At 30.6% G+C, this 25,885-nt stretch overlaps 1 protein-coding gene across 8 annotated transcripts; it reads left to right on the top strand.

Moving 5' to 3' along the window:
* Positions 1 to 15,242: 15,242 nt before the first annotated feature.
* Positions 15,243 to 19,477, top strand: LOC112292828 (transcription factor TGA2.2). Of its 8 annotated transcripts, none has more exons than XM_090256356.1 (9): positions 15,296 to 15,762; positions 15,936 to 16,387; positions 16,579 to 16,665; positions 16,879 to 16,938; positions 17,043 to 17,120; positions 17,612 to 17,693; positions 17,865 to 18,136; positions 18,316 to 18,555; positions 18,796 to 19,477. In XM_090256356.1, the coding sequence occupies exons 2-9, from the start codon at positions 16,325 to 16,327 to the stop codon at positions 18,940 to 18,942; spliced, it is 1,029 nt and encodes a 342-aa protein (XP_090112482.1). In that variant the 5' UTR covers positions 15,296 to 15,762; positions 15,936 to 16,324; the 3' UTR covers positions 18,943 to 19,477. The 8 variants fall into 8 exon arrangements, with proteins under 8 accessions (XP_090112481.1, XP_090112480.1, XP_090112478.1 ...); XM_090256353.1 differs by having other exon boundaries at positions 15,348 to 15,762; positions 17,609 to 17,693; XM_090256357.1 differs by having other exon boundaries at positions 15,624 to 15,762; positions 16,594 to 16,665; positions 17,609 to 17,693.
* The last annotated feature ends 6,408 nt before the right edge of the window (positions 19,478 to 25,885 follow it).

The following is a 25,885-nucleotide window of genomic DNA, read 5'->3' as shown; positions in this document are numbered from 1 at the left end:
ATCCCTCATTTTATAGTTGCGTCGTTTCTTTGGACAATGTTGAGCAGTGTGCTTAGGTTCTCCGTAATATAAACATAATCCTTCTTGACGACGACGAATCTTTTCTTGCTCAGTTAGGGGTTTAAAACGTACCGCGTCAATTTGCATGTCTTCTACTTCCGAATGTACGTTTGGCAAAGATGTTGATGTTGCCATTGAGTAATAACGTTGAGGTTCCCGTGAATGATTCTCAGATCGAAATTCAAAAAGTCGATTATCACATTTTACCGCAAAATCGATTGCTTGACTCAAAGTTTGAGGATCAGGTAAGTTGAGCATCAATTTCTTTACTTCGTATTGCAATCCATAAAGAAATTGACTGATGAGTGCAACATCATCCTACTTGATGTCAATTGCAAGTTGTCGAAATTGTGAAGCATATACTATTACTCAGCGATTTCCTTGTCGCAGAATTCGAATCTTATTTGTTGCAACACGAGTTGCATCGTGTTCACCATAAATAGATCGAAACTCCGCCAAAAAAGCTTCCAAATTGTCCAATATTGGATTTCGTTGTTCAAGAAAAGACGAAAACTACGATAATGCAGAACCAGAAAGTAGAGTGCCAATAAACCTGACTTGTGATCCTGGAGTTGGATAGCTTTGCGGTTGAAGTTCAATTGCCAATTGTACTTGATTGATGAACCCTCGAAACTTTGATCTCGTACCATCAAATTTCTCAGGTAAGGCAATTCTTGGTTCTCTAGTGCTTATAGGGTGTTGTATAATTGGAGAAGGAACGTGATTTGTTGTAGATGTTGAAGCAGCTCCGATCATCTCTATATCTCCACTTTCTGCTATTCTTGTTCTTTCATGTGTTGGTGAATTGAGTTGATGCATCGCAAGCATTAACTCCCTCATTTGCTCTTGCATTTGTGCCATTGCACTCTTCATTTCAACAAGTTCTGCCATAATGACACTAAGAAGAAAAATTTGTTTGATATTGCTCAAGACAAAAGAAAAGAAAGACTTGATAATAAAGAAGATACTAAGAACAATATCAGTTTAGAAGTGGGTAATCCGCAAACTTCTAATACGCTTATGTCTTGTCAAGAGAAAGGGGTAATCCACTCTTACTCAAGAAAAAACAAAGCTCTGATATTGTAAGTGTACTCTTGTCAATCTGTCAAGGACAAAGACTCGATGAGGAAAAATATACACCAAAATGCTATCTCGATATAATAAGTCAAAATATAAACAAGTAGGTATATTAAAAGAAAACTGGAATGGCTATTGCCACAAGACAAGAAACTAAAGACTCTTGAACCTGGACTAGAAGCAAGAAAGGAGTTGACAAGAGTGAAGAAGCCTTCACTCTTGTCTCTATATATACTATCTAACTAGGGGCTACGTGGCGACGTTCTATAGGACCTCCAATATGTGTTGACTTTGTAGGACACATGCCTTGACTTACAAGGCAAGTTTTTCTACGTGTGGGCCACATAGTTAGCTTGATCTTCAAGCTAACAACATGTGTGGCACATGGCCAACTTGTTGACCATGTTTCTAATCCAAAAAGTCAATTAAAGACACCTATGAAGTCAAAGCAGCGTCTAGGAAGTTTCTAGGAAGCTTCTATATTAAATATTATATAATTAACTTACTTTTATCTACTTTTACTTACTTCTACCTATTTCTATATGTAATTATTAGCTTACATGATTATGGCCGTGACACCTATGGTACATTGAGAGCAGATGACTATGGATCTTATTACGTGTTTGCTGCAGATGCTTTATAATCATACTGCAATTGCTGTCTTTGTGGATCGACTCTTGAAATAACTTCACTTGACCACAATGTGCTTAGATATTGATACTTCAATGCTTGCACAAGCCTTCTTTAATATTATCTTTTGTCATTATGGATTACTTTTTGTCATCATTTTAGATCAAAATCCATACTTTACAAGAAGTTTATGGCAAGTCTTATTTAAGCTACTAGGGATATAACTTGTCATGTCTACAACCTTCCATTCTCAAATAGATGGGCAAATAGAGCATGCAAATTGGACTTTAGAAGATATACTACAAGCATTTGTGGTGGTTCATCATAATGATTGAGATGAATACTTGATGACCTTGGAGTTTGCTTACAACAATAGTATTTAAGCAAGTACTGGTCATTCACCTTTTTTCTTTAATATCCATGAATATTTGATTATGTTAGCAACTTTCCATTGTCCCATCAACACCAACAATCTAACAATAGAGAAATTTATACAATGGCTTACAATGATCTTACAAGAAGTACAACACCACCTTTTTATTACACAAAATCAATAGAAACAATATGTAGATAACCATCAGCAATATAAGACCTTGGGAGAGGATAATTAGGTGTTATTCTTCAATGCCAATTTGCCACTTGTTACATCAACCTAAATCTATAAATTAGTACATCGATGGCTTGGACTTTTTTGTAGTGATTTTTGATATCACATATTGTCTTAAGCTTCTATCATATATTTGAATCTATCTAATCTTCTATATTTTGTAACTATAGGAATTTCATGCTGAGCCAAAGTGCTTTTCAGATTGACGTCAATCACCACCACTACCAATTGTAGTTGATGACCAACAAAAATATGAAATAGACAACATTTTGGAGCATCATTACCTTCACCGTGGCAATGGACATCTACAAATTCAGTACAAAGTTCTTTGGAAGGTTATCCCATTCACAATGCAATGTAAGAATCTACACAAAACCTCACCTATTGCCAAAAGATAATTTAAAAATACCATCAAAAGAAAAACGAGGACGTTCCGTATTAGTAGAAGGAGATTAATTATAACAAGATAAAAATAAAATATTTGTATAAGGATAGATAGTTAGAACCATAGAAGTTTCTAAAATTAGAATTAAATTAGTGGATTAAGTAGGATCCACTATAGAACCTTCTAAAAAAACTCAGGGCAATTATTTAAGTGGAGTCTAGCATAGAACCTTCTAGAAGGAATTTAAGGTGGTTATCTAAGTGAGATCCGCTACCTAAGAACATTCTAGAAAGTCTAGGATAGTAGAATAAAGTATAAATAGGACTAGCCAAGGCCTTTTGAAGGCATCTAGTTAGGTATGGCTTCAAACCTTCTCTCTTAGTAAAGTTTGGATTTGCATCTTCTTATTTAGTTCTATTTTGTTCTATTTTTTTTTTTTTGCTAAATTTTGTCTTCTATAACCTATTATATTTGGTTTTGTTTAGTTTTGTTTTAGTCCAATTTTCCATATCTTGTGATGAGGTTTTATATTGTAGTGGATTAAAAGGATCCTACATACTTGAAATAGACCAGTCTTGTTTCAACCTTCTTCTAATTTGACATGTAATTTTATTAAATTTATTTATTATGAAGACAAAAGTAAAAATAATGGATGATATACTTAGCAAAAATGAGAATAGATTTCTAACTATTATAGATCTTTATAAACTTATCAATATTCTTAAGGAAAAATCTCACATATTATCAACATCAATTATAAAGATATTATTTCTATATTTGTAGAAAAATTTAACAATAAAATTTAAAATCTAAGCCAAAAATTTGTCCAATTGAGAAAAATAAGAAGATCAATTTTATAATTGAATTTAAGAAATATTACTATAATAATTTTAAAAGATGCAAAAATAAGTATAATAAGTTTTTTTGATAAAAAAGATCAAAATTTTGAAGATTTCTATAATAAATAAATTTCTATCTAAATTTACATCTTTTTAAATATTTTCATGGATTTTTTTAATTTGAAATCATAAGTTCACTTTTATTTGGAAGTATTCTATTTTAGATTTTACTTTTGATGGAAATAGATTCAAGACTCTTCTATAATTTGAATTTATTTTTAAAATTTTTATGGCTATATTTAGAAAAAATAATTAAGAAAAGATAATAGAAACCAAATAAATATTTTTGCAACTAAAATCATATTTAACTATTATATATGCTATTGAATTCCTAAACCTTTTTTGTAATATGGATTGAAATAATAAAAAATTTATCAATTAATTTTAATATGATTTGATAAATAATGTCAAAGATTTATTATTGATAATTATAAAAATAAAATTATTAAAATAATTTATTGGTCAAGCCATTATATGCTAGAATTGATTTTTTGAAAGTTGCAAAGAAAAAGAATTTGATTAGAGAAGTAGAAGTCAAATTATGGCAAAAACTTCTAGGTTTTTAGAAGCTTAATCATTAAGGCTAAAACCTATGAAAATTGACACATTATGTTTCAAATATATTAATAAATAAGAAAAGACTTGATGTTGTTAAAAAATATTATGATTATATTATGAAAAACCTATGTGTACTTTTTAATATTGTTCAAAGAAGTAATGTAATCATTAAATAAAGAACATGATTGCCAAAGAAAACAATGTGTTCAAAAATAAGTTTCAATAACTATAATATGAATAATGCAATTAGAATCTTATACAACACCTAGTAAAGGTCTTATTCTCTGTTCTAATCCTTCACCTTGTTTCATAATAGATATTTTTTTTAGCACCAAAAAATTAAAAAGTCTTTGTCTTCTTAGATTAAGAGCCTTAACTTACTTCATAAATAAAGATTTTGATATAAAAATAAGAAATATTTTTAATAAAAAAAACCAAGCCAATGTATGTAAAAATCATAGATAATAGTTTATTATCTTTTGGAGATATTATCTATGAAATTATTCCTTTAGCAACTAATTCTTATAATAATTTAGTGATATTTAATATTATTAAATCTTTTTTTAATCCAATTTTTTTAGGATTATCTTGACAAGAGAAGTAAGCTCTTCAAATCGATTAGATTTTTTGTAATCTTGAGTTTTTTCATTGCCTAATTGAGACTTCTATAAAACTCATAAATATAATATATCCAAATTTTTATTATTATATATAAGAGCATTTATGCTTATTGCAAAAGAAGGATCTTTTTTCTATTTATACCACACTTAGTTTTGATAGTATAAAGACTTCAAGTGGCATTTCAAACCAATATTAATATTATCAAGATATTTTTTAGAAAAAGAATATAGATAATCTTTTACAATATTGTTTTTATGATTATTTAATTAATCTTTGAGGAAGAATTCAATCCTTCTTTAGACTAATCTATAGCATATTACAAAATAAGTTGGCTTTATTTTAGAAATACATTAAAAAGAACTTGATTAAAAATTACATTCACCATTCTAAATGTCCAATAAGAGTTTATATTTTATTTTTGAAGAAAAATTAAAAAAAAAAAAAAAAAATCATTACAAATATCTGTGGATTTGTTATAGACATCAAACAAAAAGATTTTAAGAATGTTTTTAAAATAATCTATTAAAGTCTAAAAGGTTTCAAAAGATTCTTAAAATATTCTAATATGAGGTTTTAAAAGGTTCTTAAAATATTTTAGCAGATTTTAGAAAGTTTTCGGAGAATTAAAGAAGTTGTCCAAAAAGCTTCTTAGGATTATTTCAACTTCAAGCACTATGGAAATTTCTTAAAAAGCTTTTTAAAGTTGTTTTATCTTCAAGTAATATGGAAACTTTTCAAAAAGATTTTTAATATCTAGTATATATTAGAGTCAAAGCTAAGGGATCCTCACTCTCAATAACATATTTCTTGAAGCTTTAGGTCACCTTTCTTGGTGTTTATCTTGTACTCATCTGATTTAATAAAGTTCTTGCTAGATTTCTTATTAAAACTCTTTTGTTTAATTTCTTGTTCAGTCTCTTATATAATATATCCATCATAGGATTATTGAAGACTTAATAAGATTATTATAAAAAATAGATATCTTTTATCTTTAATTTTAGATTTTTTAGTTAATTGAATCAAATAAAGATTTATATCAAATAAATCTTCAAAGAACATACAACTTGATAATATATATTCAAATGCAACAAATATTTTGAATATATATGTAAATGATATACATCTGGTTGCATTTGCATATCAAGATATAAATTGTTGCATTTGCATATCAAGTTACAACTTGTTATGTTTGCATATATATATATTATATTAAAAAATAGTTGTTATACTTTGTATATTTTTTAATAACTTATAAATGATGTTATTTTAAGAATATTTAAATGGTTTTTTATTTTAATTTATTTCAAAAATATACAAGAACATAAATTTTATATTTATTATATATTAAAAAATAAAAAATACATGATTGTATACCAAGATAGAGAAGTGTATATTTTATACAACTCAAATTATTTTATTAAGATATATTATTTTGAATGATATCTTATAATAGAGCCTAAGAAAATTCAAACTATTATGGATTAAAAGGTTCTAAATTACTAAAAGATGTCCAAGTATTTTTAAAAATTTTCAATTATTATTAAGTCTTTATAAAAAATATTTTTAAAGTTACAACTCCACTTATAAGTTTGATCTATAAAGACAAATTTGAATGGAGTAAAGAAGCAAAGACATCATTTGAAGCTTTAACAAAAACTTTTATTTTTGTAGCAATCTTATATTGCATTATCTTTTTTAGCAATTGAAATCAACTACAAGATTTATGACTAAGAGCTTTTTATAATAGTGGATTTATTTTTAAAATGGCATCATTATTTGAAAGAGGATTTAAATCTATTCATTATATATATATATATATATATATATATATATATATATATATATATATATAGATTGTAAAAATCTTAAGTATTTTATGTCAATATGTATATTAAATCGTCACCAAGTCTATTGAAGTATGTCTTTATCAAGATTTGATTTTAAGATCATTTATCAATTAGAAAAATAATAAATTTTTTCAAGCACCTTTTCTAAATGTTTTTGTCTTATACCAAAAGAAAGAAATACAATCTATGAACAACAAAGAATAATGCTTTTGAAGCTAGAGTAATTTTCATCTTTACATAAAGAAATCAATATTAATAATTAATTAAAATATTTTTAGGTAATTTTAATTAAGTATGTCCTCTAATCTCCTTATTCATACTATTATGAATAATCTATCTAAATCTTATAATATTTTGAATTTTAAATATAAAAATAATCTATTTTATTTTAAAAGATACTTGTATATTTTAAAAGTTAAATCACAATTATGTGCTCTTTAAGCTTGCCACAACTTTCGAACTACCAAACATTTTGGATACAATAAGACTTAAGAATTCATATCAAAGAATTTTTGGTGGCCTTAAATATGGAAGGCAATTGAATACTTTGAAAAATTATGTGATGTTTGTTCAAGATTTAAAATTCCTCATCAATCATTGTTGTATTATATGTATTTATGCTTGAGAATGCACTAAACACCTAATTGTAGAAGGTAAATAGAAATGAAATAACAATCCTATTAAGTCTAATAAAATCTTAAATAAACTTCAAATAATCTTTAATAATCCTAATGAAACTATAATCAATTCAAAATAAATTTTAAAGAAGTTATAAAAGAAATATAAAGAATTCATAAATTAAATTCAAAAAAATATAATAAAAAATCCTAAAGAAACATAAAAATAAAACCTTACAAAATAATAATAATCTTAAATAAATTCAATAAATAGAATTTTTTTAAAATAAAAATCTTAAATAAATTCTAAATAAATCTTAAGTCAAATTCTAATTGAAATTATATTGAACCTTAATCAAATTTTAAGTCAAATCCTTGATAAAGCCTTAATTAAAATCTTAATCAAAATTTTAATAAATCTTAATCAAATCTTAGGTCAAATCTTAATCAAATATTAATCAAATCTTTAATCTTAGATCAAACCTAATAAAATCCTAGTCAAATCCTAATAAAATCAATAAAATCAAATTCTAATGAAATTTTATTCAAATTCAATCAAATCTAAAAAAAATCCTAAATTCTAATTTAATCATAGACAAATCTTAAATCTTAGCCAAATTTTAAATAAATATTAATAAAATTTTAAATAAATTATAATTAATCCATAATCAAATCTTAAATCTTAAATAAAATTCTTAATAATTCTATAGCAAATTAAAAATTATATCATTAATGATCAAATCATTGATTTTGATTCAAAATTTTTACACTTTTTAAACAACTAAGTTAGCAATAAGTACATAAAATTTAAAGAAGATTGCACATACCAAATAGATAATAATTTTAAACTTTTACTTAGAATTTAACCGACCTCCTTCTTCAATCTTTATATTGATATTTTCAAGCAATGATCTCATAATTTCACCATTCAATTCATTCCAAATTTTTTTTAATTGATAGAAATCAAAGTAGGTACCTTTAAAAAAAATTATATTTCAATCCATTTAGTACATCCATAGATATCTTAGAAATCCTCACCAATCTTCAAAACTCCATATTTTAAGACTATAATCTACAAAAATCCTCATATGCTACAATCTAACAACTTCATTGAACTCAAATTTCTCACATAAATTTATAACAAGTACAACAATAAAATTTCTAATTTTTACTTATAAACATGCTATAAAATTCAAAAAATCTTTAAATTTATGAACTTACTTTTATTTCTCAAATCCAACTTCACCAAATACATCATTAATTTTGAAAATCCTTCAAAATCTCAATATTAATCCAAATAACATGAAATAAACATTAAAAAATCCTTCCTCTAATTTGCACTCAAATTTGTGTAATAATATAAATATATGATAATAAATAAAAACATAGATATTATTATAGAAGAGCCTAGTAAAAAGATATAATAAAAAAATAAGAATAAATAATAGAAATATAGTAAAAGATTTACTCTTAAAGTAGCTTGTTAGAAGAGAGGCTTCTACTTGCTTTATAGGAACATAAATGCCTCAAATCAAAGTAAATGAGAAAAGTAATTAATATAGATATATATAGAAATAAATCATCAATAGATTCAAGTAAAACTTAGCTTAAATTATCAAATATTGATGCCTAGAGATGACCATTTGTTAATTCGGGTTGAAATTAAACCCCGAGGTACAAAACTCTATACTTATGGCAACTCTAGGATTCTTTAGTAGATCAATGAGTGAAATTTGAGAGCAAACTAGCAAAGAGATTTTTGAGCACTAGCTTTATGTCAATCAAATTAATATTTAGTATTTGGAGAATTTTCAAAATTATTCATGTTTTTGGTTATATTAGATTTTAAAAAATAAAGTTATACTTACAAAATTGAGGATTTCTTGAATTTTGTATTATATATGTGGATAAATTTTAAATAGAGTGTTGGTGTGCTAGTTATTAATGTATGTGTAAATTTCAAGGTCAATCAAACAGTTAGATTGAAGTGTGTAAAGGTTTTTGTAGGTTGAGATCTCAAAAATTAGAGTTTGAAGGTTAATAAGTATTTTTAAAATATTTAGTGATCTATCAATTAGATTGAAGTGAATGTTATTAACATAGAGACAAAACTTGATTTCCAATAGTTTAGGGGAATTTGAAGAGCAATTCAATGGTTCATGAAGAAAATATTAATATTGGAATTTCAACATTCAGATTGGAGTAAGAGAGAGTAAATCATCAAATTGACTCATTAGTTGTTTTAGAACAAAAGAATGCATAAAGAAGGCCAAAATTACAATTTTTAGATGAAGATGTGCTTAAAGGATGTTAAATGAAGGAGAATAGTATTAGTGGAGAAGAAATGGAGTCTAAATAAGTCTTTGAGGCAATTATCTTAGTTGATTTAGTATTTTTTTATTTATTATTGAATATTCATGAATATTTATTAAGGTCAACATTTATATTAGCCTTCTATCTATACATATTATTTATAAGAAAAAATATAAATGTTGATTAGTAATTAGAAGAAGCATGAGAAAGAATCTCATGTCTTTTTAGTTAGTTATATGGGAAGTAGGATTTATAGTAGATTTAAATTGATTTTACTACTATAAAAATTATTAAGATAGTAAATTATATTTTTAAAATTTTATTAGTATTAAAAAAATATTTTATAAATTTTAGAATTTATTTAGAATTTATTTAGATTTATTTTAGGAATTTTTAGAGAAATTTCTAAGACTTTGGTAAAAATGAGTTTTAGTACCTTGGGAGCCATTATGAAGAAATGGAGCAAGATTTGAAGGCCACAAAAATTTTCCAAGCTAATTGAGTATTTTTAAACACCATCGTAAAGTCAAAAATGTAAAAAAAGAAAGAAAAAAGAATATTACTAGTAGAAAATAGGAGGACCAATAGCTTATCTAGTCCTTGTATGAAGGGAGATGTAAAAATCCCATATGGGTTGTAACACCTTGGGTATAGGTAGGAAGATAAGACTAAGGCCTCAAGGCCTCTTTAGACAGCCCATATACACTACTTGAGAGCCTTGGTGAAGCTTGAACTCTTGATCTGTTGAGCAAGTTATCATTGAAGAAAAAATTATTTACTTAATTTTTATTTATTTATTTGTTATTTTTTAAATCTTCATAACTTACTTATAATAACTAGGATTTATATATTTTTTATACCATCGAAAAGATAAAAAAATTGAATTTCTAAATATATATATATATATATATATATATTTATTAGATAAAAACTCAATAAATAGATTGTGACTAGTTTTATAGTGTACAATTGCTTGATTGCATTTATTCCAATTGTTTTGTATTTTGCTTCTTTTCTTCTTGTTCTTGTTCTTGCTACTTTAACTTCACACCACCTATTACAAACAACTCTTGATTGAGGCGATCTTGTAATTGGGTTAAGGAGTGAATTTTACACTCATAGAGGCCGGCCAATATTCGAGTGGAATTTAGAATAGAATTAGATTAATTTGTCTAGGATTTGATTTTGGATTTAATTAAGATTTTATATAGAATTTACTTAAGATCCATTAGGATTTCAATCAAAATTAAAGTATGCTTTGATTAGGATTTATTTAAGATCCATTAGGATTTCAATTAGAACTAAAATAGGATTTAATTAGGATTTATTTGAAAATTATTTAAGATTTCTCTAATAGTTTTTTAAAATTTCTTTATGTTTCTTTTGTAATTTCTTTGAAATATCTTTTGATTTGATTAAAGCTTGATTATCATTATTAGGATTTAATTAGAGTTTATTTAGGATTCTATTAGAGTTTTTAGGATCTTTTTGTTGCAATTTTCCTTCTATCCTTTGTGGCGAGTTGCTCGGTGTATTTTTAAGCAAGACTTTACTTAATATGACACCAAGTATCAATTTTTAAAAAATTGAGGTAATTTTTGCTTTAATCTATTATTAATTCTCTCTTTGACATGCATATAATAATCTCTTATCTTATTTATCTTAATTTGGCTTATTCATACTTCTAAAAAATAAATAAATTTTTTTCTTTAAAAAGTAATATTAAGACTAAATCTTTTATTACCTTTCTTTAATTTATTGTTATTTTTCTATTACATCTTTCTATAAGGTTTTTCTATAATAATATCCATATTTTTATTTTTTATCATATAATCATGTCATTATATGATATTATATGGACTTTTTTAGCTATTACATATACTTAAACAGCTATAGTCTTTTTTTTTAATATATTTTATTATAGATCTTTTAATTTCAAATTTTTATAACTCAATATTTGTGATAATAGATTATTTTATCAAGATGGCACATTTTGTATCATATATAAAATTTATCACATAAAAAGAAATAATTAAACCTATCTTCAATAATATTTATTGCTATTATGGATTGTCAAGGCATATTGTATTAAATTAAATGACTAAATTTATATTAAGATTTTAGAAAATTCTTTTTAAGATTTTGAAGATAGATATAAAACTATCTTTAATTTTCCATCCTCAAATTTATGAACAAATAAAACAAATGAATTAAGTTTTAGAGCTTATTTGAGATATACTATCAATTACTATGAAAATGATTGGATAATTCTTATTCTATTGGCAAAGTTTACTTGTAATGAGATGATACATTTTTCTATTCAATACACAACTTTTTATATAAATTATAGTTATCATTCAAGACTTGATACTTTTGACTTTTCAAAAGTTGATAATTCTATAGCAAAAGATTTAATAAATTATTTATCAAAGATATATGCAACATTGAATGCATAATTAAAGGAAGCTCAAAAACAAAAATAGATCAATGTAGATGTATAATGTAAAGAATAATATAAATTCCACATAGGCAATAAGGTATGGTTATTTTGTTGTAATATCAAGATTATTTACTCTTATCATAAGTTATATTATTGTAGACTTAAATCATTTTTTATTTATAAATAAATCAATTTATTTTATTATTAAATATATCTATTAAAGTTTATAAAGATCCATTTCATATTCTACGTATTTCTTTTAAGCCATACAAGATAGTGGATTTAAAAGAAAAGGAAAAAAATATTTTCTCCTCCTATAGAATGAATAATAATCAAGAGTTTGAGATCAAAGAAATCTTAAATTGAAGGCAGTACAAAAATAAGTTGAAATAACTTATACATTGGCATGGATATAATATTAATAAATATACATCAAAGCTATCCAAGAAATCTTGTAAATACACCAAAGAAGGTTGATACTTTTTATCAATGACATCCATTTAAATCAAAATGAAGAATCATAATATGATTATTGTAGCTTATAGAACTTGCACTTAGAAGGGAGAATAATTTCATGAACATACATAATTATTAAGATAAGAAGTGTTAGATTGAAGATAAATATTGGTAGATTTGATAATATATTATAGAAAAGCTTTATAGGGATGAATTTAACTATATATATATATATATATATATATATATATTTGTAGTTGATTAGTAGGTTAGAAACTTAGTCGACAAGTTGACCACATGTTGTACATGTTGACAACTTGTAATACAAATTGGTCATATAATGCATATGTAGGAAATTTATTTAATGAGTTAGACACATGTTTTGCAAGTTGGATATATGTTGGAGGTCCAATAGAATATTGCCATGTAACTCCTTGTTAGATAGTATATATGGAAGCAAATGTAAAGCCTTTTTTATTCTTGCCAATGCTTTTTTTGTTCTTAAACTTGTTTCAAGAGTCGTTAGTCTTTTTGTCTTTTATAAAGTTATTTTAGTTCTAATATATTATTATTTTTTAAGAAATATATATTCTTTCCAAATAACCTAAGAGTGTATTAAGGCTTTTATTGGTTTTGATTCATCTCCTTGATCCATATAGAAAAAACTTTATTATTGTTTGATTTGATTTGATTTGATTTTAAGAAAACATTATATACAATTATTGTAATATTTTTGGATTAACTTATAAATATTATTAAAAAGATTATATCTGTATAAGTTTATATTTAGCTTTACTTTTTAGATTTATATAAAGTTTCTTATTAAATCATTAATTTATTAATTTTATTTTACTGAAATATCTTTTATGTGTATATTTATTATTTGTTTAAAAATAATAATATGTTTATTTAAAATCAATCTAACAATCTAACATGAGTAATGTTACATTCCAATCTAGATGATATTGACTACAAAACCTTACCTTATTTAGAATAATATTGAAATAAAATCATGTATTATGGAGAGTTTATATGTGCAACTATCTTGTGTAATTATAATGTGTAGTATGTTTCAATTTCCACCAATTAACAACTAACATGTATATTTATTAATATTATCATATAAATATTAAAGAACATCTAAAAAAACCATCAAATTTATTTATAATATTAAAGAAGAATAAAATGATATATATATATATATATATAGATATATTTTGTTATGATTGATAATCTCACTATTTTCATATACAATAATACTACATAATACAATGTAATACCTAGTTAATTAATTTGTAATTGTACAACATAGTAAAAAACTAATTTTTTAAAAAAATGTTACACTTAAAATTTCAACCATTATTTAAAACCCAATGCTAAAATTTTATTTAATATATATTCTCACATCTACATTTCAATTGAAATCAATGCAAAATTAGTATTTAAAAATAAGACGTCCATTATTTTTGTATATATATATATATATATATATATATATAAAATATATATATATTCCATTTCCAAAAACTTCATTGATAACACATGTTATTTTTCAATGTGATCACAAGGCAAAATTTGCATCATATACTTATTATTTCATTAATACTTGAAACCAAGTTATTCAACATTCAAAATAATAATAATAATAATGACATATACATACAATTAAAACATGTATGTACCTCCTCACCAGTGAACCAATTGTCAATGCGTTGAACAGGAAGCAAAACGAACAAATAAACAAAAGGTAACTCACAAATCAGTAAACCAGAGGCACCGTTTTTTTCTACCACTGCACAGCAACCAATATGGAACCTCATGGATTGAACACAAACTGTCAACCCTTACCCCCTCATCCAGTCGATCCATCCAAATCAATTCCAACAAAAAAAAAATACCAATTAACAATGATAACAATAAAACAATTAAAAAAAAAAACAAAAAAAAACAAAAACGAAAACAAAACAGAAGAGCAACTCATGAAAACTGAATGCTCTAGCAAAGACACAGAATCAGTGAAACTCCACAACACTAAAACCCAGCTACCATTCCAACACAGTGTACAAAAAAGAAAAAAGAAAACTCAGCACTCGTCACTGCAAAGCTCAAGACCAACATGCAGATGTTACTACTACTAATCATAGAAACGTTACTTCAAAACACAGTGCGAAGGAGTTAGTAAGCAAAGAGGAAGGGCAGCCAGCGAGCAAGAGAGAGAGCAATGGAGACAGAGCCCACACAGCCATGGGGGGGACCCTCATGGAGGCAGTCCTCCTGGTCGTCCCGTACACTCACTCTCTCTTTCTTCCAGACCGTCAAGCACGAGGCTATTGAAAAAGCACCACCCAGTTGGAATGGGGGGAGGGGGAGAAGAGAGAGCTTCAGTTGAAAAGCGCGCGGGGAGAGAGAAAGACCTCGGGGGTGGGGACTGGGGGGTGGGACCCACATGAGGGAAGGGGAAGGGAAGGGCAGGGAAGAAGGGAGAGGCGCCATCATCATCGCGGCAGCAGCAGCATCAGCTTCGAGCCCTCGCGAAACTCTGCAAAGCGGTGCGTCAGCGCGGCGAATGGCGGCTGAGCGCGTGGCATCCGCCACACGCGGGGTCACATCGCCCACGGCAGCAATGGCGTCACAAAGGCATCGTAGAAGGAGGAAGTGGGGAAGGAGGGGCCGCACCACCCAATCCGAAGAGGTGAGCGAGCGAGCGAGCAAACGAGCGCGACCAACACGATGATGCTGATGATGATGATGCTGATGGTGTAGCCCAATCACGACAGTGCGTAAGGGAATACCCCTCGCGGCAGTGGGCGCGGTGGCAGGGAAGGGAAGACGAGCAGGAGGAGGAAGAAGAGAGAGCGGGGCTTAGCGTAGCATAGCTTAGCGACGGGGTGGGTGTTAGTCAACGCAGGTGCTACTAACTGTCAGACTCAGCTAGCTCTCGAGGTGCATAATGGCTGTTGTGCCCATTCCCCTCGCTGCCATCCGCACCCCACTCTCTCCAATTGCCGTGGGCGCTGCTGCAATTTGACTGATTATAGATTGACTTATAATACGTGAACCCGGGTGTTTATTCGGTCTTGTGCCTTGCGCCGGTTTCGGTGTTGTTGAGTAGAGTCGGTGTTAGTGTGTGTCTTCATGGTGATTGGGTTTTGGGCTGGGAGGGAGCGTGGGCAAGCGGGATGATGGATCGCTTGCTTTAGCTTCGGTGTGGTGGGGTGGAGTGGGCAGCGGGTGCTCTGGCAGTGGGACGGAGTAAGTTCCGCTTTTAGTTGCGTCTTTCAAGCTGGTTTGGACCTTTAAAGGTGGCCTGACGTCTGCTGCTTCCATTTGTCGTCTGGTATACGTGAGCCCAGAGGAGTAAGGGTTTGGGTGTTGGTCGTTTGTGGTCGTGGGATCAATCTCTGTGGCGGTGTGACGTGTGTTAGGTGGGAAGCAACAGGAGGTGGGCTTGTTGAGCTGCGGAGTATGGAAAAAAGCGGGAAGGTGACGTGAGAGCTGGAATGATGGCCGAGTGAGCGTGTTTGTTTTGAGGGGGTAATTAGATGGGAAGATAGAGGTCGGATGAGTCTGGGCGGTTTGCGTAGAGACGTCAAGGAAAAGGAAAGTGGCGAGGTGTAGGATCTTGGTGGATTTTTCTCTCCTGAAGCTAGAGACTTCCGGTGCAGAATGTGGTTAAATGGAACTCAACAGGTGGAATTCATGACATGGAAACCTACTGGGTCTTGTTTGGAATACAATCTCACGCTGTCGACTTCTCTTTACGTCATTTTCTTAGGTTCAGAGATATAGTAGAAAGGTTTGTGGAATTATCAAGATGGGTGACAACAGTGCAAGTGCAAGGACGGATTCATCTTCTGACATGGACGGTGATGCGAAGGTATGCGACTGAACGGCATCCTGGTGATTGACCTCGCGGATGCCCAATCTCCTAGGTTCTGACACCTTAGTTGGCTTCCATTGATTGCGTGGTCGTCAGCTCATACTGCGTATTGCGTGATTATGAGCTTATGTATAGCATTTTTGAATTAATTTTTTTTTTTTTTGATCTCCTCCATGAACTTGTGGCAGTTGGATGATGGGCAGCATTTAGCTAGTGGCGGTGGAAACTCAAACGATTCCAGTCTCGAAACTGGAACGAAGAATGGCGATTCTAAGGTACGATTGCGTATGCTGGATGCCGTTTACAACACAAGAAAACTGTTTGATTTGTAGTTGATGACTTTGTTCCTTTCTTCTGTGATGAACATCGTTGTCCACACCAGCAGAGGATATCTGAGTATGAAAATCGTCAGAAGCTTTGCTTCGTAGGCAGGTTGTGATGATTTTGCAAAGTTCACCTCCTTATGTAGGACCGCCGATGTGGTGCAGGTACTAAGGCGGTTAGCACAAAATCGTGAGGCAGCCCGAAAAAGTAGGCTCAGAAAAAAGGTGAGCGATCAAACTGGTGGACAAGTGCACTCCTGATTGCACAAAGGAAGACATCACATGTTTGCACTGTGATGGCAGTGACAAATTGTTGGTTTATGGTTCAGGCATATGTGCAGCAGTTGGAGTCCAGCCGCATAAAGCTGAACCAACTCGAGCAAGAGCTTCAAAGAACTCGGCAACAGGTTTGTCCCTCCACATCATTCTTGTTGCATTTGTGCAATATATACATGAAACCTCACACACGCACTCAAAGATACCATTACTTGCTTTATTTGAAGGCTGTTAAACTTTAGTTCAGGGCACGTTGAGAACACGTCAAATTAATCGCTAATTAGTTAATTGAGTAACTTTCCAGCATAATCATCAAAGTCGGACAAGGTGAACCTTCCAGGCCACTTTTGAAGTCCTAAGCGCGGGCGCTTGAGTTCTGCAGTAGTCTTGATTTGATTGTTAGTGTAGTTTTAGGATGCCCACACTCTGTATTTGGTCATTGCGTTCCTCCTGTCTTAGTCCACCATTGGGTCCATCTGCCATGTTAGCTATTTGAGGATTATGATTATGCGCGCAGAACTCGCGTAAATTTTTAGCTTTGCAGCCTTGGAATTTGATTCTTTCCCTTTTCTCGTTCTCGTTCTGAATCGGAGTGCGGTACATTTTTGGTTTTCTTTAGCAGGGTCTATACCTTGGACCTGGTTCGTACAGTGACCAAAATGGTCAGTCGGGTGGAGTTGGTGGAGCAAACGCATATAGTTCAGGTCTTTTGAATCTCATTTGGCATGGACTTGTCATGTTTTATTTAACCTTTTGAGTGTGCTTACAAAGCAGAATATTTTACTCTTAGTTCTCCCTATTTAGGTTACTGCTTAGCTATTAGTGGAAATCAGAGTCTCGGTTTCTAATTTTGCGAGGGTGACTTGGGACAGCAGGAGCTGCTGCATTTGACCTGGAGTATGCAAGGTGGGTTGAAGATCATACCCGGCAGATGAGTGAGCTCCGGGTGGCCCTACAGGCTCATGTCGCTGACGCTGATTTACGATTACTAGTGGATGGGAGTATGGCCCACTATGACGACCTCTTTCGGCTCAAGGACGCTGCTGCAAAAGCCGACGTGTTTCATCTCGTGTCCGGCATGTGGAAAACTCCTGCAGAGCGATGCTTTGTATGGATTGGAGGCTGCCGACCCTCTGAGTTACTAAAGGTGCTGATTCTACCTATGCTATAAGCCACGTTGAAATAATTCCCGGCACCTACTAGCTTTGACTTATTGAACACATGTATCATTTTAGTAGCAGCAGGTCTTTTTCCATCACCCTGATGCCTGACATGGTGGCATCAAGTATGTTTATTTATTTATTTATTTTTTGTTGTTGTGTGCAGATATTAGTACCTCAAATAGAACCTTTGACAGAGCAGCAGTTGTTAAACATCTGCAATCTGCAGCAGTCCTCTCAACAGGGTGAAGAGGCCCTCTCTCAAGGGATGGAACAACTTCAGCAGTCGCTTGCCGAAACACTGTCTGCCGGTTCTCTTGGCTCAGCAGCAAATGTTGCCAACTACATGGGACAGATGGCTGTGGCCATGGGACAACTTGGGAACCTCGAAGGTTTCGTGCGTCAGGTACGTACTTTATCTGAAATTGATTGCTGTATGCTTCTTTAAATATCCTGTGAGTTGAATTTTAGAAGTATACTGCTTCTGTTCCTCTAATATTAAAGATAGGTCTCTCTGCATTTCTGTAGAGCATAATTGTGTTTCTTTTCGTCAGCTGCTAAGTTTTTATTTTCATCTTTAGAAAGGTAATTTATTTATCTTTTAATTTTGAGTTTACGTTCTTAGATTGACTACGTACGTGAACAGGCTGATCATTTGCGACAACAGACGTTACAACAAATGCACCGGGTATTAACCATTCGCCAAGTAGCCCGAGGACTTCTTGCGATGGGTGATTACTTTGCTCGTCTTCGAGCTCTTAGTTCTCTATGGTCCGCCAGGCCTCGTGAATGAGAAACATTGTCGTTTCAGGCGATGGTGAAGTCTTCGGCGCAGGTATGGAAGCCACAACAGTCAGCACTCTTGGTCATGTACCCAGTTCTGATAGCACAGATTGCTGCGTAATTTCTTCTTAAACAAGTTCCAGTGATGGAGGGCTGTGAGCGTGGACGTGAACTTTGTTACAAGTTCCAAACGTAGCTTGAAAGCGCGTCACTTGTCTGCGGTTGCAACATTGGCAATAGTCATTGGTGGTTGGGAAAAGGAAAAGCTGTTAGGTGATTCGCTGGTCCTTGTTAGACTCATGGGAGCATTCTACTGTGACAACAAATGACTCGTTCCGGCCCACTGGTTCAAGTGTGGGGTGCAGAGCAGTTCTAGTATTTTGACCAGTGAAGTGAGCCCCTTGCCTGAGGGCTCGGAACGTACTCTAAAATTCCACGATTTATGTGCATTCCAGGAGTCCATGTAATTCGGATACTTTATACATTGTGTATATAATATGCTTACGATACATATGAATTTGCGAATTCAGTCTCGATTTTATATACATTGGTTCTTGGCTGTGAGTAAATTAGAGGTGTCTTGGTGCTTTAATAATGCCACAGGTGGTTATGTAGTATCTGAACTGGATTCTCTGGGTTTCCCAGTCGAGATAGTGATTCTCAGTGGAAAGACTGGGAAACCGGTGTCAACTCATCGACCACCACGCATGGATGTGAATATCATGTAACTATCTTGAAGGATGAACTTTATAGCTCGAAGTTATGAGAGGTGTAACTTTCGTCCGCGGTCAAGGGTTTTTAACAGTGAAGCAGAATCTTCTCGACGAGAACAGCACACAGGCAGCCGGAATAGTTCAACTAACGTGGCGGCTACTCTTATTCACCAAAACTACGTTATAGAGGACCCCCCCCCTCCCCCAAGAAGGCAACGTTCTTTCATGTCGGTATGGGTGATATTCATTGTATCAGAAAGGATTGAAGTGACCTACCTCGTACGCTTTTGTACAACGGTCTTGCCGAGTGCACCTACGGTGAAGCATCTCCCTACTCTTTTTCGCCTTGTTCTGTAGACGCACTATTCTGACACCGAAGCTAGGGATATTGATCCGATTCCAGTTGATTCGTCCGACCTGCATGCAGCAAATACTTTTTCATGCCCTTGCCTTTTATGACTTCCACTACCCGCACCTTTCGGACCAGTCCGTACAAAATCGCTGCACTGGACCCTTCCGATCTATTCGGGAACTACTGCCACTGATGTGTCCAGATCATCTAACCCCGTGTTTGGTACGTGATTAGGGGTCTGCAGCACCGTGCATTCATCCATCAACTAGGATAGGAAACTGTACTTAGGCTTGGATACGACAACTGGGACCATCTTACGCATTGGCTGGGCCAGGCCCGAGGGTGAGCAACATCTACATCTAAGCTCTGATAGCTTGATTACAAATGTTGCCGTCACATGGTTTTAAAAAGCGTAGGCACCGTTGTCCGCTCAGACAACCAAAACCATGTCCCCAACTCAATATTCAACATGAATCAACTACCGATACCACAGCAGATTTGCAAACTAAGTTTAGCATGAAGGCGTCCTGGCAGCACTAGCGTATTTTAAGCCATTCTCATGATAAAACTATCTTCCTTTCTATTGGAAGCAGCGGCCTTCCTCGGTGCTCTGTCTCAGGTATGTCATCCCGCAGCTTGGCGCGATGCGTCCGCAATGTATTTTGGAAGCCAGTTCACATACTAATGAAGACCCATTAAATGTAAACAAAACTTGATACTGGTGGCTCTGCCTGCAAGTAGCAACTGTCGTTTCGCCCTAATCTCAACTTTCTCCATATTGTGTTGTTTTTAGCACAAGATCATCCTTAAGTTGCGTGTCTAGATTAATATTGAAAGCCATCTTTGGTGATCTGAATTGGATTCTCTCTCCTGAGCCCATCAGTAGTCGCAATTGGCAAGCTAAGCCGGAGCAGGCACGATCACAGAACCAACATGAAAACCAGCATGTATCCAGTTGATGACTATCTCTGAAGGCTGTGGAAGTTGCTGCTGTAGGGCAATTAGATTGCGAAGGAGAAGCTAAACCTATCTGATATTTCTTTAGCACCGTACTTGGTCCTTTTAAGAAATAAAGTAGGTATGTGTACTTGATAGCTGATATATATTTTCATATCTTTATTTATTTATTTATTTATTTTGAAGTATTAAATTTTATTTAGAAGAAATATATTTGAGATGGTTGTACAGGAAGAATGTATTAATCATGATAAATGTCACAATATTTGAAATAGAGAGAGAGAGTATTTGAGATGTATTTGAAATAGAAGATTTTTCAAAGTCAAAGTGAAGAAATATTTTGAAATTATTTTTGCAAACAATGTCATGTAAATTTATTAGTTTATGAATATGAATTTTTATTTGAAGTCTTAACTTTAAATTTTACATTGGTAAGAAAGACATTTTGTCCATAAGAACCATTAGAATTAAAAGAAATAAAATTAAATCTCTTGGTCCAAAACTCAAGTATCTACTTATTAGGTTTTTAGTTTAAATTTTGGTAATGTAAGCATTTGCCAATTTAAAGCTTAGATACTTGCTTGTTAGACCTTTGATCTAGACTTTGTATCATAATGTCTTCTAATAATACAACTATTAGGTGAAAGAAGAAAGGAAATATTTTATTATAGAAGAATTTAGAAAATTATCTTAAAAATATAGATAATAAACAAAGAGATAATAAAAATTAATAAGTGATAATACTATAGCTTGTAGAAGAAACTTCTACTTATTTATAGGAGCATGAATGAACCAAATAAAAATAAATGAGATAAATAACTAATATAGGCATCTTTAGGAAGGAATTAAGAATAGGATTAAGTAAAAATTACTTCAAAATACCAAGAATTGATATCTAAAGAGGACTAGTTGTGAATCAAGGTCGAAATTAGACTCCAAGATACAAAATTATATACCTATAGTGACTCTAAGGATTCTTTAATTAATCAAAGAGCATGTAAAGAATATAAATCTCAAAAAAAAGAAAACTCAATACACTTTTGTGTCATTTGGAAAGAATAGAAAGTCACTCAGAGATGGTACTATATTGAATTAAAATAGTTATTGCTAAGACAAGAAAATTAGAAATTTTTGAAACAATCTAATTTTCTAATTTTTAATTAAATCTTTAATTAAATCCTAAATCTTAAATAATTTTTAATAAATCCTACAATAGATTAAAATTAAATAACTAATAATTGAACTATTATTTTTTATTCAAAATTTTTATACCTTGTAAAAATTAAGTTAGCAACAATCACAAAAAAATTAAAAAGATTGCACAAATCAAAATAGAAGATAAGCTCAAAACTCAGGGGTTGGTTGGCCTCCTTCTCCAATCTTGATGTTGATATTTTTGAGCCATAATCTTTTAATTTCACCATTTAATTTGTTCCAAATTTTTCATAATTCTCAAAAATCAAGCTAGTTATATTATATCAAAAAATCAATTCAATTGATAGATTGACAAATATCTTAGGAATCTCCACTGGTCCTCTAAATTCCATTTTTTGGGACTAAAATCTACAAAAATCTTCATATGCTTCAATCTAATTGCTCAATTGACCTCAAAATTTTCACATACATTTAAAACAAGCACGATAAGAAGTTATCTAATTTTTAGTTGTAAACACACTACAAAACTCACAAAATCTTAAAGTTTGTAGACCTATTTTGATATTTCAAAATCTAAACTCATTGAGTACATCATTAATTTTCAAAATATTTTAAAATCTCAATATTAATTCAAATAATATGAAATTAATACTTTAAAATATTTTTTCAAGTTTTTTCTTAAAAAACCACTCTTTGATTTGCAAAAGAATCCTGGAGTTGCCTTAGATATATAGTTTTGTGCCTCAAGGTTAGATTTTGACTCAGATTGACAACCAATCTTCTTTGGGTATTAATTTTTGATAATTTGAGATAATTTTTATTTTAATCTATTATTAATTTTCTTTTGAACATGCTTATTATAATTTCTTATCTCATTTATTTTGATTTGGCTTATTTATGCCTCTACAAAGTAAATAGAAATTCCTTCTATAAAAGATAGCATTAAGACTAAACTTTTTACTATCTTTTTATTATTTATCTTTATTTTTCTACTATATCTTTTTACTAGGCTCTTTTATAATAAAATTCATATTTTTATTTTTTACTATATAATTGTATTATTATACAACAATGTGGCAATATTCTATAGGACTTCCAATATGCATTAACTTTGCTAGATACATGTCTTAACTTGCAAGGCAAGTTTTCAATATATGTACTACACATATAGCTTGTTCTACAAGCTATCAATACGTGTGACATATGATTAACTTGTTGACCAAGTTTTTAACCTATCAATTAACTATAAATATGTATAAAGTCAAAATAATATCTATAAAGCTTCTAAGAAGTTTTTTTAAAAGATATTATAAAATTAATTTATTTTTATTTATTTTTATTCAATCATATAGATAATTATTAGAATAAATATGTATGTTGTTGATATTACCTTCTCTTCTAAGGATGAATTATATGAATAGTGGTGATCATATGTTAAAGAAATCGAAGATGCCACAAATTGTATTTGCCACATATTTTGATCTTTATTCTCTTTGAACATAGTTGATAGGTCCTCTCAACCATTGATAATATTTCATACTAGGATAGAAAGATCATTGTATTATTTGATCATTGTTAAGGCCTTTATAATTCTCTTTAAATAAAATATTTAGAACATTGTGTGAGCTCTCAATTATACTCTAAAATTTATTTATTTTTTATTTTCTTATTTTATGATAATTGAGCATGTTAGATTAAGAATTATATAAGTAGAATTCAATTTTATAGAATTATTATAATTACAACCCTTAATGGTATAAATTATAGCCTAATTCCTTGAATTAGATTAATGAGGACTAAAGTGATAAGAGTTAGAAATTAGAATAGCAACTTAATTAGTTTAATAATTTAGAGGTTGTTAGTCATTACTATGAGGGTTGAATAAAAGCCTATGAGTGCACCTATAATTATTCACATGATTTAGGAGTTAGAATTATAATTCTCTAAAAGATTTACTAAAGTTAGCAATAATAATTTTGAGCTTTCCTCTAAATTCAACAAATTCAAGTAGCATGGTAGTTCTTCTAATTAATGGAAGTCTTTTTAATGCAATGGTAGCACCGGATTTATCCCATGGAGTGAAGGAAATAGAATTAGCACCCTCTCCTTCAAAATACAAGTGAAGCAATGAAATTCTCATTTTGAAGAATTTTACAAAAAATTGCCAAGATCCTTGTAACTAAAAACTTCTATGAAAATTATAATTGAGTATGGATTGAGGCATGTGAATAGTCGATATTAGCTTAAAAAGATGTTTTGAACACAATGGTGAAGTTAGATTTATTAAAAAATACTTTCTTGATCACTTACAAGAGCCATTAGCCTCGGTAACGAGATTAGCACTTGGATGAATGAAGGCTATAGATCTAGATTAGGGATCTTAAAAAATAAGGGTGGAGATGTAGCCACCCTTCTACGAGCCTCCACTCAATTGTATAAGAGAAGCTTAGTTTTCCAAGCCTTCTCTCTCTCTCCTCTTTTGGATGAAGGACAAAGCCAAGCTAAAATTTGGCCAAAATCCTAATCTTAATTTTATTTAGATTTTAAATCTCATTTTGAACCTTGTGATTATATGTGTATGAATTTTGAATTATAAAGGATGGTCATTAAGTTTTAAAATATGCTTCATTGAGGTAAATAGCTCCCTCGGCCTCCCAAATACCCCAAGGGTTTCAAGGACCTTGGATTTTCTTCAATAAGTCACTCAATTTCTCTTGTTTCAATATGAAATTCCGAATAGTTAAAGTTTTTGTTGTTAGCTTTTTGACAAAATAAGATTTGCTTGATTTAAAATAAGAAAGAATTTTTGGTGAATTTTTGAGTATGAGGGAGTCGATTGCCTTTATAGTTTGGATTAATCAAGTTCCGAAAGGTATTTCTCAGTGCTTAATAATTGGCTTCATTTGAAATTTTGGGAGCATCAATCTTTATAAGCTAAGCTCCGAAAGGCATAAGTTTTGTTGGATTTAAAGACAATCTGAATTTTTAGTGAATTTCTAAATGAAGAGGATTGGTCACCATGGCAGTTTGGATCACTCAACTTCAAAGGACAAATCCTCAAGACTGAATCATTAGATTGCAATAATATTTATTGGATCATGAGCATCTTTAAGTTAGCCTTGTAACACATTTAGAATCATTTAAATTGAAGCTGATTACAAATTTTGGAAAATTTTGGAGTAGAAGGGGGTTGTTGCCTTCAATCCTTGCATATTGTCAAGGTACCTTTGCTTTCACGTCTCTTATTTTATTTTTACTATTACCTTCACAGTGACTTGTAATCTCCACATTTCACCTTTTAGCTACTAAATTTTAAGTTTTAAGTTTTAACCTTTAATATTCTCACTTTAAGTTTTAATTTTAATTTTTAAATATAATTTTAAATTTTAACTCTTAAAATTTAATTTTTAATTTTTAATTTTTAATTTAACCTTTTAATTTAACTTTTAACTTTTAACTTTTAACTTTAACTTTTAATTCAAACCTAAGTTTTTATTCTTATGTTCAATTAATAATAATAACTTATTTAATTATTTTTACTATATTTGGATAATAAATTTCATTTAATATTTTAATTTAATATCAATTACCATTGCTTAGAAGACGTTAATTTGAATTGAACTACAAACATCTATATTTAAAGTAATTCAAAAATTTCACAATTGAGAGTCCCTCCATTCCACCCCTTGAACCTATTGTCTGGCATCAATTTAATGAGTGGTGAATTTGAGACTCAAACATTGTTAATGGTTGTTCTTATCTCTAATAAAATCACC

Source organism: Physcomitrium patens, chromosome 15 (assembly GCF_059467195.1).
Source record: "Physcomitrium patens ecotype Gransden chromosome 15, ASM5946719v1, whole genome shotgun sequence".
Lineage (NCBI taxonomy): Eukaryota > Viridiplantae > Streptophyta > Bryopsida > Funariales > Funariaceae > Physcomitrium > Physcomitrium patens.
This window is presented reverse-complemented; position numbering and strand designations above follow the sequence as displayed.

Excerpts from the sequence above, each read along its gene's own strand:
- LOC112292828 (XM_024541676.3), top strand. The coding sequence starts at position 16,325 with ATGGGTGACAACAGTGCAAGTGCAAGGACGGATTCATCTTCTGACATG. Across the intron at positions 16,939-17,042 it reads AAAGTAGGCTCAGAAAAAAG|GCATATGTGCAGCAGTTGGA; the intron begins GTGAGCGATCAA and ends TTTATGGTTCAG. Across the intron at positions 17,694-17,861 it reads AGCAAACGCATATAGTTCAG|CAGGAGCTGCTGCATTTGAC; the intron begins GTCTTTTGAATC and ends GACTTGGGACAG.